The 15,764-nt window shown below is 57.1% G+C and overlaps 1 protein-coding gene and 1 non-coding gene across 6 annotated transcripts in view; both read left to right on the forward strand.

The window, feature by feature from the left end:
- The window catches only part of ABR (ABR activator of RhoGEF and GTPase), a 178,160-nt gene that overhangs the window by 157,155 nt on the left and 5,241 nt on the right, over positions 1 to 15,764 (forward strand). For all 5 annotated transcript variants that reach the window (XM_030861900.2, XM_060290974.1, XM_030861901.2 and 2 more), the window contains 5 exons: positions 11,540 to 11,599; positions 11,858 to 11,967; positions 12,661 to 12,800; positions 13,867 to 14,001; positions 15,282 to 15,387. In XM_030861900.2, coding sequence (XP_030717760.2) covers positions 11,540 to 11,599; positions 11,858 to 11,967; positions 12,661 to 12,800; positions 13,867 to 14,001; positions 15,282 to 15,387 — 551 coding nt within the window. The remainder of the gene's footprint in view (positions 1 to 11,539; positions 11,600 to 11,857; positions 11,968 to 12,660; positions 12,801 to 13,866; positions 14,002 to 15,281; positions 15,388 to 15,764) is intronic.
- TRNAE-CUC (transfer RNA glutamic acid (anticodon CUC)) lies at positions 14,821 to 14,893 on the forward strand. Its single transcript has one exon. It is a non-coding gene; the product is annotated as a tRNA-Glu (tRNA).

Below are 15,764 nucleotides of genomic sequence, written 5' to 3' on the forward strand. Positions count from 1 at the left end.
GGTAGGGGGCAGTTTTTAAACCTTGAAACTCCAGACTTTCAGTTCTTTTCCCTGGGCATTAGTGACTAGCAAAACCAAGAAGCCGCTTCAGGAATCCTTTAGCCAGCTTCACCTCTGGTGGCGTCTGACACTTCTGTGTCTGATGGTGCCCTCTGGGCAAGAGTGGCAGGCCAGCCAGGCTCTGGGCTGCTGAGCTGATTGGCATCAATGCAACTGCAGGGTGGCTGTGGCGCTGGGATGCTCTATGCGGCGGGTGATTCAGTCCTCTAGCTCCTGCTGTGTTGCAAAGTATGTTGGTGTCACAGACACAAGGGTCTGTACCGTGGGTGACAGAGGGACATTCATTCACCCGGCTGTGCCTGCCTTGCTCTGCCCGGGGTTGGTGGGGGAGCAGGCAGGCTTGTGGAGCCAGACCCGCTGCCCACCTCCCTTCTTTCCCCAGCTGCATTAACCTATTTTTTTTCCGTGCAGCAGACTCACTGCCAGACGAGGGGGCTGGGATCAGGCAGCAGCTTAGGTGGGTGGGGGAAGGGTGCCAGGTACTGCCCAGCCTGACAGGAGGGGTCACCTCATTAACTCCTCATTTAACTTTGCCACAAGGATGTGATGCTGTGGATGCCTGAGACACCTGTGGCCCTCCTGCTGCCACTTAACTAAAGATTCGTGAAGCCTGGAGGGGGGCGTATGTGAGTCATCTGGGGACCCCGTGCTGGGGCCGAAGAATCTGTTTGAATGGAGAAAGCCCAGTGTTAGCCTGTGGAGCCTCTGGCCCCAGGAGTCTGCGCTTGCTGGAAGAGGGGCAGTAGGGACCACTCACAGGCTCTCCTTTGGGTCCTCAGTGGGGGGCTCTGTTTGGGGTTGTGCTTGTCCCCGAGGAGAGTCCTGGGGCTGAAGCCTCACTCCAGACTCTGACTTGGCAGTTGGCTTGTTGTGCAAGCATTGAGCAGAGGAGACACGTGGCATTTGAGTTTGTGGGTTCTGCCAGTGCTCTCAGCGTTTAACTTCACATTTCTGCTTTCCTTTTCCTTTTTTTTTTGGCTTTAAATCACACTCAAGACCAGGCTCAGTGCCTGGTCTTCCTCCCATCCTGCCTGTTTCTAGATCCTTAGGTTGCACTTGGGAGGGAGAAGGACTGAACGAGGAATCCCATCCCTACCCCACAAAGTGTCCAAAGGTTTTAATGGGGTCACGTGGGAGCCAGAGAGGCTAGGAGTGCCCCAGGGAAGCAGCGGCCAGGCCAGAAGTTTTTGTCTCTGGGCAGCGGGGATGGGGAGGGACAGGAATCCATGCCCCTACTGTTGCCCTGCAGCCAAGGTGAAGACGTCCAGACCCAGAACAGGCCAGATACTGGCTGGAGGTAGGGACTCAGGCTGAACTGGCAGGGTCCAGGGGAGTGGGGGAGAGTTGAGGATGGTTCCTGATGACCTTGCCTCTGCTTCGAGGGGTTGCCACATGGGTCTGGGAATTCCCCACCACCCAAGAGCTTCTCTCAGGAAACCAGAGGCCAGCAGGGTGAATTGAGATGTTTCCTGCTGAGCTCCAGGACGAGTCCACCTGCTCTGAGGTGGGCTTTGCTCCCCTCTACTTCTAGGGAAGGTCAGAGGTGCAACCCAAAGAAAGACAGGATGGGGAGCCCTCTTTGGGCCACTAGTCTGGGGAGCCTAGGGTTCAGGAGGGTCCCTTTCTTTGTCATCTTGATCGCAACTGCAGGACAGCTCCAGACCCCTCCCAGAGTGTGTAATATAACCTGACAGTTTCCTAACAGGTAGCATCAGGTATGCAAACCATGTGCCTGTCCCCAGGGCTCAGTCGGCCATTCACTGGCTGTTCCAGGCATTGAGGGTAGAAGGGTGCCGGGGTATAGAGGGATGTCTTGGGCTCATTTACTTTCACTTCATCATCTGGCTCTGGGCATCAAGAAAGATCTTGAAACCTTATTAGACGCCAATAGATACCTCTCCTGCCCCGGCTGCCCACCTCTCTTCCCTACCCCCTTTCTCCCACCCTGCCCCCCATCACCTTATTTACCAGAGGGAAGGGACCTGCATCCTGTCTTCACCATTCACATGCCCATTCACACCCCTGTAGCGATCCCTCAGCTGTCGGAAGCGGACAGTAGTGCCTCTCCGCGGGGCTGGAGACCCCTGCGGCCAGCCATTTCCTCCCTGGCCTCTGTGTGGGCCAGGACTGTGACCAGGCTGGCTGGCCGGGGGCTTGGAAGGGGGAGTAGTGAGACCTCCCTGCATCCCTGCAGCCAGCATAGGTACTCCCTAGAGGGAGAGGATCTTACTCCTGGAGCCACATGGGTGGCCTCCTGACCCCCCCTGTTCCCTACTTCTCCACTAAGCTGGCTCCCAAGAGGCCTGTTTGATTCCACAGAGCAGGAGTCCTCGACTCTGAGAATGTGATGACAGTTATGGAGCTCCACCCAGACCCAGAGCCACGCATATGCACAAACTGTATGCTGTTTCAGGGGGGGTCACGGATACCCAGGTAGGAACCCGTGCTCTGAGTGCGCTTGGCAAGCTGCTGTTTCTTGGCGCCTGGGGAGGTTAGAAGGGGCATCGGCCCTCTCCAGCATCTCTGTGGTCCACAGGTGGCTTGGCCAGGCAGCCATGCTGGGCTTGGTGCCCCAGCTTTTGGTTGGCCTTGGACCAGGGAGAGCTGAGCCTGCCAGTTCTGCCCAAGGCCAGTGGTGCAGGACTCTCCAGAGGCCGTGAAGGCCCAGGAGGGCAGACGTTTTGGAAAGAGCCCAGCAACTTCTGCAGGTGCCGGTGTGGCGGAGTTACCAGGCGCTGGTCAGGGCGCCCAAGTCTGAAAGGCCCAGCCCTCTGCTGAGTGGCCTTGCTGGATGCCCAGGTTGTCAGGAGCCGGTCCGCAGGTGCTATTTTGGCTTCCTTTTCCCCATCAAATCGTGCTGGGAGTTGGAAAGATGTTCGTGTTCTGACAGCTCCCTTGCACCCAAAGGAACACACGTCCCCGTGCCTGGAACTTGCCTGCCCAGTCCCCGGGAGAAAGCCAGAGTCTGTCCTGGATCCCAGTAAGGCTTAGACTAAGGCCCCATTGTCCTTGGTCCCCCAAGGTGGGCCTAGAGAGGGAAGTGACCGTGGGAGCTGCTGGTGGGAGTCTGCTGCAGAGAGGCTGGGAGGGCCCTGTAGCCCCACGGTGATTTCACCAATTCTGCTTTGGTTGAGAGAGAGTGGAACTCATGCCTGAGCCAGAAGGTGGAACCGTCTTTCTCCTGGACAGTGACCCCAGCCAGGGTGGGTGCCTCAGATGGGCACAGCCAGAGCAGCGACAGCCACAGCTCCCCTTCCCATCAGACACCTGAATGCCCCCCTGTGCGCTCTGGCCTCCTCCTTGGAGCGCCCCACCTCCTCTCAGGCTGGTGTAGCCTAGGAGGCCAGAGAAGGAAGGGCACTGGGCTGGTAGGAGTCAAGAGGCCTCGTTTTTCTAATCCTGAGTCTACGGTCTTAACTTGCTGTGTGACCTTGGGCAGATCGCTTCACCTCTCTGGTTCTCTGGCATCAGTATAATGAAGGAGCTGAACAGGATGATCTCCTAGATCCAGTTCATATGATGATTTTGGCCACGTCTCAAGATTCCTACGCCTAAGCCTTAAACTCTCAACATGCTGGGAAAGTCTGGGTGGAAGAGGTCACAGGGCTGCCCCTGGGCCACGGCCAGCCATTCACTGAGCACGGGAGGAGAGAGGCGAGCAGGCATGTGGGGCTTCTCGACCCCTGTCCCGAACAAAGGGCATTGCTTTCTCCAGCCTGCATAACCCACTTTGTTCATTTGGTCTCTGAATATGTTGATGGCGCATCTTCATGTGCTGGGCTCTCCAGAGGCAGCCCAGGCAGAGGCCGTGCTCTCAGGGAACTTGCTGTCCATAGGAGAGTCAGGCAATAAATGAGATCATTTTATGCTGCACAAGTACTGCAGGAAGATAAAATTGGGTAGCAGATCAGATAATAAAGCAGAGGGGAGAGGCCTTGCTTGAAGAGATAATTCTGAACTAAGATTTCAGTGACAAAAAGGATTCTTGAAAGATCCGGGGACAATGCCTTCCAGGCAGAGGTGAAAACCCCGCAGCCTGGGGGGACCATGGTGTGTTCAGAGGCAGGCAGAGGCTGTGTGGAGCATAGGAAGTGACCTCGGACAGAGGGGGCAGCAGCCTTGCAGGCCTTGACGAGGAGATGGGCTTTTAATCTGAGTGCAGCGGGAAGCCACTGGGGAGTTTAAGCCCAGTTTTAGTGATGCTGACATGTTTTGATCCGGTGCTGAGTACCAGGCATCATTCTTAGCTCATGATGTGAGTTAGGTGATAACCCACGAGGTGCTGTTAGGCTCAGAGGGTGACACGATGAGGTCCCACTGAGCGGCTTAGTGCAGGAACTGCTTTTAGCCATCATGCCCCCCGCCGAGGAGGAGGCCCAGGGCCCACTCGGGTTTGCGGCTATCTCTTGGTTGTCTGGGTGGTCATGGGGCCCCACTGGGGTCAAGGCTGCGTGCCCTCGATGGGGAGCTTCCGGGGGTGTAGAACCCAGCCTAGCAAGCTGTGCACAGAAATGGGCCCGCACGTGGGGCCTGGGAAGAGCCCACCAAGAGGCCCCTCAGAGCGGGTACGGGCAGTGGGTTTGCCGAGCCACATTCTCACCAGCAGGCTCTGCGCCCAGACGGTGTTCCTGGCCTGGGCAGGGAGCATGAATTCAGCTTCAGAGAAGGACTTTCATAATTCTTACCAAACCACGGTAAGTCTGGAGGGAGGCCACTGAGCCCACGGCAGTCCTAAAGGCCCTTGGCCTTTCTTTCCGTGGCAGCTGCATGAGACTTCCCGGTCATACCTGGGGGAGCCCCTCGCTTGGGACTTTGACCTCTAAGGTGGCCCCTTCCCTTTGGGGACAGGGCTGCTGGGGGCTGCCCCTGTGTTGCTTTAGCCCTGACCAGTCCCTTTCCCGAGAGTGACCCTGTGCTCGTCAGCTGGTGGCCCTGAGCTGGGCGGGACAGCTTGCTGGCTGTTGGTTTGAGGCCTGGCTCTGGGGTGAAGTCTCCAGGCCGGGCAGGCCGTGGAGGGCAGGCCAGCTCTGGGGAAGACGGGTCCCCGGGGCTCGGGGCAAGACGGGCCCTCTCCCAGTTCTGTCTGCAGCTGTGCCGGCCCGAGGGCTAAAAGCGTGGCGGCACAGAGGAGGCTGAGCCCTGGAATGCAGGGCGCTGCGGGGGCAGGTCACAGTGGGTTCTACAGGGCTAACCTGGCTTCAGTAAACGCCTCATTCAGAGCTGCTAAACCCTTCCCATACGTGGGCCTCAGGGAACTGCACAGTTCCGGGGGGCAGGGAGGCAAGCAGAGGCGAAGTGGCCTCATCCCGGTGCCTGGAAGGACAGTGTGCACAGGCCTTCCGTGTGGCTGTCCTGGAGAGGGTGCCCGACCCTGCAGGGCCAGGGCTGCAGGGACAGAGCTTGCTTGACCTTATGGTGGGGGGGGCCCGGCCCCTGGGAAAATGGGCTCAGTTTACTGAGGCTGACCTTGGTCTCCCCTCAACCAGCTGCTGAGCTAGAAGCCAGGATACAGGCCCCAGCGCCCCCTCCCACTCCGCCCTGCCTCTCTTGAGTTTCTCTCAAGCGGCCACGTTGACGGAACCCTACAGTACCCTTCCCGGGGCGGGGGGGAGGGGGGCAGGCTCTTGGCAGTGCCCTGTTTGTTCCCCCAGTTGCCAGCCCTACCGTGCCTCTCACGCCTGTGGTCTGCCCCAGTGACAGGCTGGCTTTGGTGTCCCAAGGGGACCAGCCCAGAGCATGTGCATGCACTTGGGGGAGGGCAGGAGAAGGCCAGCCGGGGCCGCCACCGTGGCCACTGACCTGGGAGCCACAGGAAATGTCCCCCCGTCAGACAAAACACCCGGCTCAGGGCCTGGTCTCCACGGCCCAGCGCTCAGCCTCCGGCCGGGTCCCCAAAACACAGCCACACCTCTGCCTTCTATTCGGTGTCCTGTTCACCTGTGAGGGTGACAACTTCAGCTATACTATGGTTTACTGCACTTAGTTTTTATCAGCCCCCAAAACAACTCTGGGCTTCGAGTGAAGTCCATGCCACCAACCCAGGACAGGCCCAGGATGCCAGGCCCCAGGCCCAGAGGGCAGAGGGTAGAGCAGTGCTCAACGAAAGAAAGAGTGGGACCAGGCCCAAGAGGGACAGGAGGTCAGGGGTCGTGCACAAGGAGGTGGGCTTCCTCAGGGCCTGTGCTGTGGAAATGACAGTGTGAGGTTTTGAGGGAAGAGGCTCAGCGCCAAGGGGCCACAGGGTGGGAAAGTGGGGTCTGGGAGCCCTTGGGAGCCCAGGTGAATACTGTTTTCACGGGTCCCTGTCACCCGCAAGCCCCCGTGTTACCTCCCAAAGTAACTGTGCCGCTGCTCTGTGTTCTGTGCTGGGACCATAGCTGCCGGTTGTGACAGGTTATCCCACACTGACCCCTCCTTGTGGATTGAGCCCCCGTGAGGGCCCGCAGGGAGGGGCGAGCTGCGTGGCGGAGGGAGTGTGGGATGGTGGGAGGACCGTGCCCACGATCCAAAGGACTCTGTCACCTACTAGGGGGAGCAGGAAGGGGGCCCCCAAACTTGCTGGTGCCTCCGAAATCCCAAGCACTAGGAAGTAGCCGTGAACAGCTCTGGAGCCAGAGAGGAGAACATTAGGGTCTCCTGCCCCAGGCTGGGGAGAAACGGGTGGGAGGAAGGGCTTAGACCCCTCAGAAGAGACCCCTGAGGACATTCCTGAAGCAAAGGCCGCACCCACCACCTGGGGGGTGTTTGGGTGCACATAGAGCATCCTCCCCTGGCCTCAGGGCCTCAAATCCTCTCAGCCCCCTGCAAGACTGGGGAGCCCATTTCCTGTCCTAGATGTGAGGCTGCCGAGGCCCAGGAACGTGAGGCAGCATCCCAGCCACCTGCCAGATTCTCTCTCAGACGCTGTGGACTCCTTGCCTGGGTTGCAGGATTCCCAGCGGGGGCCCAGGATGTTGTCGCAGGGGACCTGGGGGGTTCTCTCGGGGACATCAGTCCCGGAGGGCAGCGGCTTCTCCACAGGAGAGGTCTGAACGTGCAGCCGTGACCTGACCAGGTCTAAATGCAAAGGCAAGAAGGACAGAATCGAGCTGCTCCCAGAGGCTGCGTCCAACCACTCGTTTGTAACTTTCTCCGGGATGTTCTATGGCCTGCTTCTGTCTCCTGCCTGTGCTCCTCGGGGGGAGCCCCACTGCGTTTTTGTTACCTGTGTGGTGAAGGAGGGGCCCCTCTTGAGGGGTTTCCCCAGCCTGGCCTTTCGCAGCCCCATCTGTGTCACTACCTCAGGTGATCTGGTATCCCCCTGGTACCTGGTCCCCAGGCGGGGGGGCACAGCACCTATCGGCTGGGACTGGAGGGTGAGCGGTCAGGTGTTCCTATCCACTGACATCCAGGGAGCTGGTTCCTCCACCCCCAGCGCTAATCTAATCAGGAAATAGCAAAGTCCACATTTCCCAGGGGTTATAAATAACCACAGCAATTCAGACAGCATTATTCCTCTGGAAAATGTGCCATGTCCCTCTCTACTCTGCACCCTCCCTTCTCTGTATTTAAATGACATCCTGAAATAGACTTGGTTTCTGGAGGCTGCTGGCCTCCTGGGAGACAGGGCTTCATTGTCAGGGCACCGAGGGGCTGGGCAGGCCTCCCCACGCGGGTGGCAGGGCCGCACCTGCAGACGGGATTTGGCATAGGGCGGTGGCAGGACTCACAGTAAAACACGACAGTGCCACCTTACCCAGACCTGGCCTCAGACAGGCTGAAACAAGAGCAAACTGTGCAGGGGACGGGGTCCTAGCATGGCAGGGAGGCAGAGGGGAACTGAAGGTTCCTGAGGCCTGGAGTTATCTGGGAAGGCTTTCTGGAAGAAGCAGGGCTGGGATTAGGCCTTAGCATCAGGGCTTGCTAAGGCCCTGTCTCAGATGTTCCCAGGAAAATGTAGGGTTGCTACTTGGCAGCTGGAATAGAAGTGATGGGGAGGGAAGGAATGAAAGAATCGTACTGGGGTTGGCCTGCCAGCACCCAGGTCAGCCTGTGGGGCCAGGCCGTGGAGGGCCGATGTCTCCTTTCTAGATAAATAATGATCACAGCAGCTGCCTTGCAAGAGGCAAGGATGCCAGGCTAGGTGCAGTACACCCAGCTGGGCTGGGTAGGATCTTGCAGGCTTAGCTGGGGCGAGTCAGGGATACTTGATTTTGTACCCCAGCTCTCACTGCCTAGATGTGGAGCACTGGGCAAACTCCTCATTCTCTTTAAGCCTTGGTGTCTCATCTGTAGAAGGGGAGCAGCTAGAAAGGCTTACACCTCATGGGCTTGTTATGATGATTGATTGAGATGCTGTATGTCAGGGGTTTGTCATAGAGCCAGACTTACAGGAAATAGCTCACCACACATCAGTCGCTGTTACTGTTTTCCATAGCAACACTCTGAGGCAGGTATGGACACCCCTGTAGGGAAATTGAGGTGCCAGGAGGTTAAGTGACTTACCCACATTCACACAGTTGAGTGGAAGAGTGAACATTTGGACCCAGGTCGGTCTGACTCTCATTCCCTGCACTTTCCCCACTTGGGCTATGTCCCCATAGCACTCAAGGGCCCAGGGAGGGACCACTGGCTCAGTCCACAGGAGGTGCCAGGTCATGGGAGGCTGGGGCAGGGGAGGGGCACTAGGGGCCAGGACCACAGAATTGGCCTGAGGCTTATGCTGATGACTGGAGAGAGCTGCATTAGAAGCAGGTGGTCATTCCAGAATGTGTGTCCCAAGGTAGTATCTGCCCCAGTTGACGAAGAGCAGTGGAGATCTCTCTACTCCAGGTGGCCACTGCTCGAGGTCAGGGCTGGGGACAGACCAAGGCCCTGTGTCCAAGACCCAGGATTCAGGAGGGGATGAAGGAAGTGGAAGGAGCAGCCTGTGCCACAGGCCTGGTGAGGGTTGGGACAAAAAGTTTAGGGGAGGAAGGTTTCAGGGGCCCAGTAGGACTTGGCCCCGAGCCTTGCAGAATAGAGTCGGGGCAGCAGCCGGGCTGTGAGTCCCACACGCTTCCCTAGCATGTTTGAGGAGGTGTTCAGTCCTCTCCACACCACTCTCCCTCTGTCCTGTTCTCCAGGCTGGGCCTGGGCCCAGATGGAGGGCCCAGACCCTGTCGGAGGCTTGGGTGCCCCCTGTCCCCAGCGGGTGTGTGGGTGATAGAAGGTGCGGGAGTCTTACCTTGAGCTGTAAGAAGCACCGGGGCCCAGCCCACCCTGGACTGACTCGGGTCCAGCTTTCCTTTGTGGCGAGGGGCCTGTTAGAGCAGCAGTGTTCAGACTATGGTGCACATGCCCTGGGGCTGCAGAGACGGTCCAGGGGTATGAGGGCAGAAGAGTTTTAAAGCATTCAGCTTGCAGATCCTCAGCTCCCGCCAGAGCTATTGCCAAAAAGCGACCCGCCAGAGAAGGGCCTTGCACCACCACCTCGCTCTGCAGCGGAGCCCGAGGCTTCCTGGGGGACTCGGCTCAGGGCTCCCAGGCCTCCTGGGTGGCAACAGAGGGGCCACTTGAAGTGCTGATGTAGGAGCTGAGAAAGTAAAAGACTCTAAAAGCTGGGTTTCCGACCCTTTCACAAGTCACGTGGTTTCCAGTTCTTTCTTTCCACAAAAGTGATGGAAATGGTCAGCTGAGATCATTTAAGATAAATATTGCTAATAGGTATCTATGCAATTTAAAGCAAATACAGAGGAAAGAGGTTCAGCCCCATCTACTGTATGTGAACAAGATGTTTCACCCTTTACATCTTTAAACACCAAACCAAGGGACTTCCCTGGCGGTCCAGTGGTTAAGACTCCACGCTTCCTCTGCAGGGGGCATGGGTTCTATCCCTGGTTGGGGAAATAAAATCCCACAAGCTGTACTGTGCGGCCAGGGTAAAAAAAAAAAAAAAAAAAAAAAAAAACCAAGATCTTTAAGCAGTACTAAATGCTAATTAAATCATGTCACTCCCTGGGTAAAAATCTTGGTGGAGTCTCATTAGAATAAAACTTTAATTAAAAAAATGAAATAAAAATTAAAACAGTATTGATGCTAAAACCCCATTTCACCCTAGCAAATATTTGTATACATACATTGAACTAAAACAGAAAAAATGCTCTACCCATCTCATTAAGTGATGCAATTCCACCAGAATGGTACTTTGCTGCTGAATATTTATTAAAATTTGTACTGTGTTGGTCAAATTTTTTATTATGTCCTGCTAATCGTTGTAATAACTAACCCAGAACATGTTTCGAACATTTGGAGCCTAGTGGTCTCAGGAGATCTTTCATTTCCATTTATACAGACATTTTTGTTGAAGCAAAATATAATAGGGTGAGGAATAAAAGACTTTAAAAAAGAAAAATGCAAACTAGGGCATAATTCTTTGGGAGAAATAGACTAGAAACACAAAATCAAAGAGAAAAAGGAACGTTGCAGGGTTTCTACAAGGGCAAGAAGAACTTGTTTATGTGTTTTTTAAATGGATGACGGTGGATATCAAATCACTATGGAATTTGGATTCCACTGAATACATTTAAAAGAATGATGTAACAGTTTTATTTTAAGATGTAAATATTTACATTATTCTGGAAATTATATTCTTTGCAGCTATTTAAACTTGCTCTGGAAATATTCACATGTTGACTTAAGAATGTGCCAGGGTGTGCACTGTTTTTCCAGATTACTTTACGGATGCACAGGGAAAACAGTTTGAAGGCCACTGAACCAGAGAAACAGAGTCCCGTTTGATCACCTGTGGATGTCTCTGCGCTTCCCCCTGCCATCTCCACTTCCCTGGGGCTCCTGCCCAGTTTGGGGGCCTCCTCTACAGAGTGTTTGCTTTCTGGGAGACCAGCCATTTACCCGTTATCTTACTGAGTCTTCACGACAGTCCAGCAAGGCAGGTTCTTTACTGGCTGCAGTGAACAGATGAAACAAATGAGGTTTAGCAAGGTGAAAACTTCCCAACGTCACACAGTCGGCAGTGGCAGAGCTGGGATTCAGACCCAGGGCTCTTCACCTCTATGTGGCACCGCCTCCCGTTCGCCACCTCCAGGTACACGGGCTACGTCCCCTGCTGTCAACTCCAGTTCAGGAAGTTGAGCAAGTTGCTGATGGTTTGTGAGCCTCGGTTTCTGCATCTGTGAAATGGGGTGATAATACCCGTCTCGCAGGGTGGGGTCAGGAGTGAATGAGAGGTGATGGGTGAATGTGCCTAAGAGCGCACCCCACCTCCCTCCCAGAGTGGGGGCAGTCCTGCACTAGCCAGGGCAGGAGGGGCCTGGGGGCTGGAGCCCCCTGAAGGACTGATGTCAAGAGAAGCATCAGCCCCCAGTTCCATCTTCCTGACCTTTTAGCCAACTTCTGAGCTGTGGCTGAGCAGCAGGGAGAGCTCTGGCTTGGTCTCAGCTGTCATCTCTCTCTCTCTCTCTCTCTCTCTCTCACGTTCTCTTTCTTTCTTTCTTTGCAGCTGGATCCACAAACTGTAGAAACGAAGAACTGGCACACAGATGTGATTGAGATGAATGGGGTGAGCCCAGAGAGATAGGAAGTGTCTGCACAGTGGGTGGGCAGCCTGGCCTCTGCTGGTGCCCTGGGGGGGCTGTCGGACCCCCGCCTCCTTAGCCCAGCCCCTCCCCCCTCTCCTCTGCCTCCACCCCTCTCGCTCCCACCCTGTAGGTGTTTCAGGGAGCCCTGGGTGGGAGAGGTAGCCCTTGTTTGCAGTCCTGGGGGGCACTCCTTGGGCACTCATGCCCTGGGGGATTGTACCTGCCTTGCCCCCAACCAGATCAAAGTGGAATTCTCCATGAAATTCACCAGCCGAGACATGAGCCTGAAGAGGACCCCGTCCAAAAAGCAGACCGGCGTCTTCGGTGTGAAGATCAGCGTGGTGACCAAGTAGGTGCTGCGCCCGGGGTCCCTGCCAGCCCTGCCCTCCAGGCCCCCCGCCCTTGTCTGGCCCCTCGACAATCACTTTCCAGTTCAACAGTCACCACGGCCAGTTTGGAGGGCAAAAGTGGCCTGCAGAGGTGTGTTCTCTGCCTCACACGATGCTTTAGAAATAAATGAGCTAGCACTTAAGCATTGGGAGACTGCACATGAAGATCCCGGATGGTCAGCTTCTTGTAATAGGTGGGAAGGTCTGACACCTGTAGGCCCGTGTCTTGGTGTGACGGTGGCAGGCTGGAATCCAGGAGTGGCTGCTCCTTGGGAGAGGGCACCCTTCAGCCCCCCTGCCCTCCCCTTGTCTCCAGGACCTGGCCCACCCCCCTCTGTAGGTAACCTGCTGGGTGTCCCCAAAGCATTTGAATCTGAGCCCTCTGTTCTGAGGAACACTCTTTCTTTAGTCTTTGGGTTGATCTCCTAAAACTTCCTCCCTCCCACCTTTGTCCCCTGCTGTCCCTCAGCTGCAGGCAGGCTGTTGGGGGGTGGGGTGGCGTGGCCTCTTTCTCAGCCCTCTCCTTGCCCCCCCACCTCCTGATCCCAGAAGCCAGAGCTCTCTAAGGCCAAGGTTTGCAGAGAAGGGGTACATATAGCTATCACTGGGGGGCTCCCTCCATCCTCCGTCCCCTCACATCCCCTCCCTACCAGGCGGGAGCGCTCCAAGGTGCCCTACATCGTCCGGCAGTGCGTGGAGGAGGTGGAGAAGAGGGGCATCGAGGAGGTTGGCATCTACCGGATATCAGGGGTGGCCACAGACATCCAGGCGCTGAAGGCCGTCTTTGATGCCAGTGAGTCTGGGAGGCCCAGCTGGGCAGCAACGGGGAGGGGGCGCTCCGGCAGGCTCGTGGGGCTGGGAGGAGAGCGCAGCAGAAGCGGGAGGCTTCTCCACGGAGAGGCCTCCACGAGCCAGTGGCAGAGGAGCCTCGGTCTGTGAACTACAGCCCAGCATGGCATGGGGTGATCCCCTGCCCTCCAATCTCTTCTCCATTGCTACAGATTAGGAAGCTGAGCCTCAGAGAGGCCAAGTCACTTGCCCAGGATTACTCAGTATATAGGCTTTGAGCCTGATTTAAACTCAGATCTTTCGGGTTCTAGAGTCTGTGTTCCTGGCTCCCTGGTGCCCAGTGGGCTGCAGGGAAACTAAAGGGCTTTGAGCCTGGGTTGGCTGACACGGGCACCTCCACCTTCTCCCAGGCCCCCAGTGCCCTCTGGGAGGGGCATTGCTGCCTCTCGCTTTGACTGTGGGCTCCTTGGTGGTGGTGCCTGACCTTTCTGGTTCTTTCCCCTATCTCGCCGTTCAGGCTGCAGCAACAGCACACCCAGTAGTCAGGACACCTGAACTGGCCGGGCAGTGCTGATTCCATGGGAGCTGAGAGGGGGCCTGGTGGGTGTCCCTGGGCAGCTGCCCGGCAGACGTGTTCGGGGAGCCTGGGGTGGGGAGCTGGGGACGTGCTGGCACACGGCTCCTCTGTGCCACCTGGAAGCTGAGGCTTCGTCGGAACATGATTTTAGGTACAAAAAAATGCACAGCGCCTTCCAGAGAGGGGCTTAGCCGTGGGGCGATTCCAGTTGGAAGGAGGGCGTGTGACACGTGGCGTGAGTGTGGCTCCAGGACTCTGGACGACGATCTATGCTCCCCTCCCCCCACGGAGCTGAGTCACAGGCCACCTGTGGACACTACCTACATCCTGCCATTCCTGGGGAGAGCAGACCAGAGACAGCGTGGGGGTGTCCCGGGCAAGCTGTCTCAGGATGGATAGAGGGACGGAACAGGGCTACCTGCCCAGCTGAGGGCTGCGTGGGGGCGGAGGTGGCTCAGCCAGCACAGCCCCTGACCTCCCGTCTCCCCTACAGACAACAAGGACATCCTGCTGATGCTGAGTGACATGGACATCAACGCCATCGCTGGCACCCTCAAGCTATACTTCCGGGAGCTGCCCGAGCCCCTCCTCACAGACCGACTTTACCCAGCCTTCATGGAGGGCATCGGTGAGCCTCCAGTGGGGGCCTGAGGGCTGGGCTGAGCCAGGCCTCCCTGACCAGTAAAGAGTGAGAGAGGAGGGCTTCCCTGGTGGCGCGGTGGTTGAGAGTCCGCCTGCCGATGCAGGGGACACGGGTTCGTGCCCCGGTCCGGGAAGATCCCACATGCCGCGGAGCGGCTGGGCCCGTGAGCCATGGCCGCTGAGCCTGCGTGTCCGGAGCCTGTGCTCCGCAACGGGAGAGGCCACAACAGTGAGAGGCCCGCGTACCGCAAAAAAAAAAGAGCGAGAGAGGAGATCTGTGGCTTCCCTTGCTTGTTGATCTGCCCACTGCACAGGGCCGTGTGGCTGAGTGGCCTGGAGGGCAAGGTGTGGCCTGCTGGGGCCTCATCTGGAGGCTGGACCCTCTCTCCCCTGCCCCTTTCCCGTCTCATCCCTCTGGGCTGCCCTCTGTGCTTCCTCTTTGGACACTGACCTCCTTGCCTAGAAACCCAGGCACCCAGGGAAATCTGCCCTGAGGTGGGTGGTCAGGCGCTGGTGCCCTGGGGCCAAGAAGAAGTGAGCAGGCGTACACTTGACATGGCCTGTACCGAGCCTTCCAAAAGGAGCACTGTCTCATCTCTGACCTATGCCCAGGGTGGGGAGGAAGCTGGGAGCCCTGGCTGGCAGGGCTCCCGGCCTCTACCCACCTGGGCCAAATCCTGGCCTGGGTGCATCCCTCCTGCCTTGTCTTCTCCTGGGTTGGATCACAGGAATGAGGAGCCCATGGAAGGCAGCTCACTGCTGGGCTCCGGCAGCGGAGGTACTTGAAGAAGAACATTCAGGGAATTCCCTGGTGGTCCAGTGGTTAGGACTCTGTGCTCTCACTGCAGAGGGCCTGGTTTCGATCCCCGGTCAGGGAACTAAGATTCCACGAGCCGCGTGGTGCGGCCAAAAAAAGAGAGAGAGAACATTCATGCCATGACATCACTGTCTTAAACTCAGCCTTACAGTCCAGGTATGGGGAATGGCTCCAGCCCCAAAGGCTTCTGCAGGGAGGGGAAGGACAGTGTCTGCTGAACCACCAGCCTGCCTCCTGGCTGAGTTACAGGTTGTGGTGGGGCCTCCTGTAGGAACCTCCAGTAGCCCACTGTTGGGGAAGTACCAGGCCCTTCCCTGCAGGGTCTGCTCCCCTGACCCCCTGCAGCCTGGGCTTTCCCGCAGTGTCCCGTAGCCTCCTGACCACAGGGCGCTGGCTAAGGCCTCCCTGCCCAGAGCCGAGCCCCGCCCCAGCCCCTTCTCTCCCCACAGCCCTGTCAGACCCTGCTGCCAAGGAAAACTGCATGATGCACCTGCTCCGCTCCCTGCCAGACCCCAACCTCATCACCTTCCTCTTCCTGCTGGAACACTTGAAAAGGTAATGGGGAGGGGCCCGGTCCAGGGGAGGGGGCAGCTGGGGGGAGGGCACATCCGCTGAGGAACCCACATCCTCCGTGCCTCCAAGTGGGTGCTGGTGTCTGCTGGGACACCATAGCAGGGTGAGAGTTTGCTCTTCACATTCTTGTGTTCACATTCTTCTCTTTTGAGAAATATTTGGGTCCTAATGGCAACCTCGAATACTGGCTAGAGAATGCTTAGAAAGGCAGGGCTAGAGCCAAGGACTGTAGGTGGATTTACAGTCAGTAGGTCATTCGGTCCACTTAGCATTTTTTAAACGGAGTAGGAGGGACAGCCTTGGGGTGCCTATTGTTCTGTTCAGTTACGCACGTTGCGTGTGCTGGATGCTCAGGTCAG

Source organism: Globicephala melas, chromosome 20 (assembly GCF_963455315.2).
Source record: "Globicephala melas chromosome 20, mGloMel1.2, whole genome shotgun sequence".
Taxonomy (NCBI): domain Eukaryota; kingdom Metazoa; phylum Chordata; class Mammalia; order Artiodactyla; family Delphinidae; genus Globicephala; species Globicephala melas.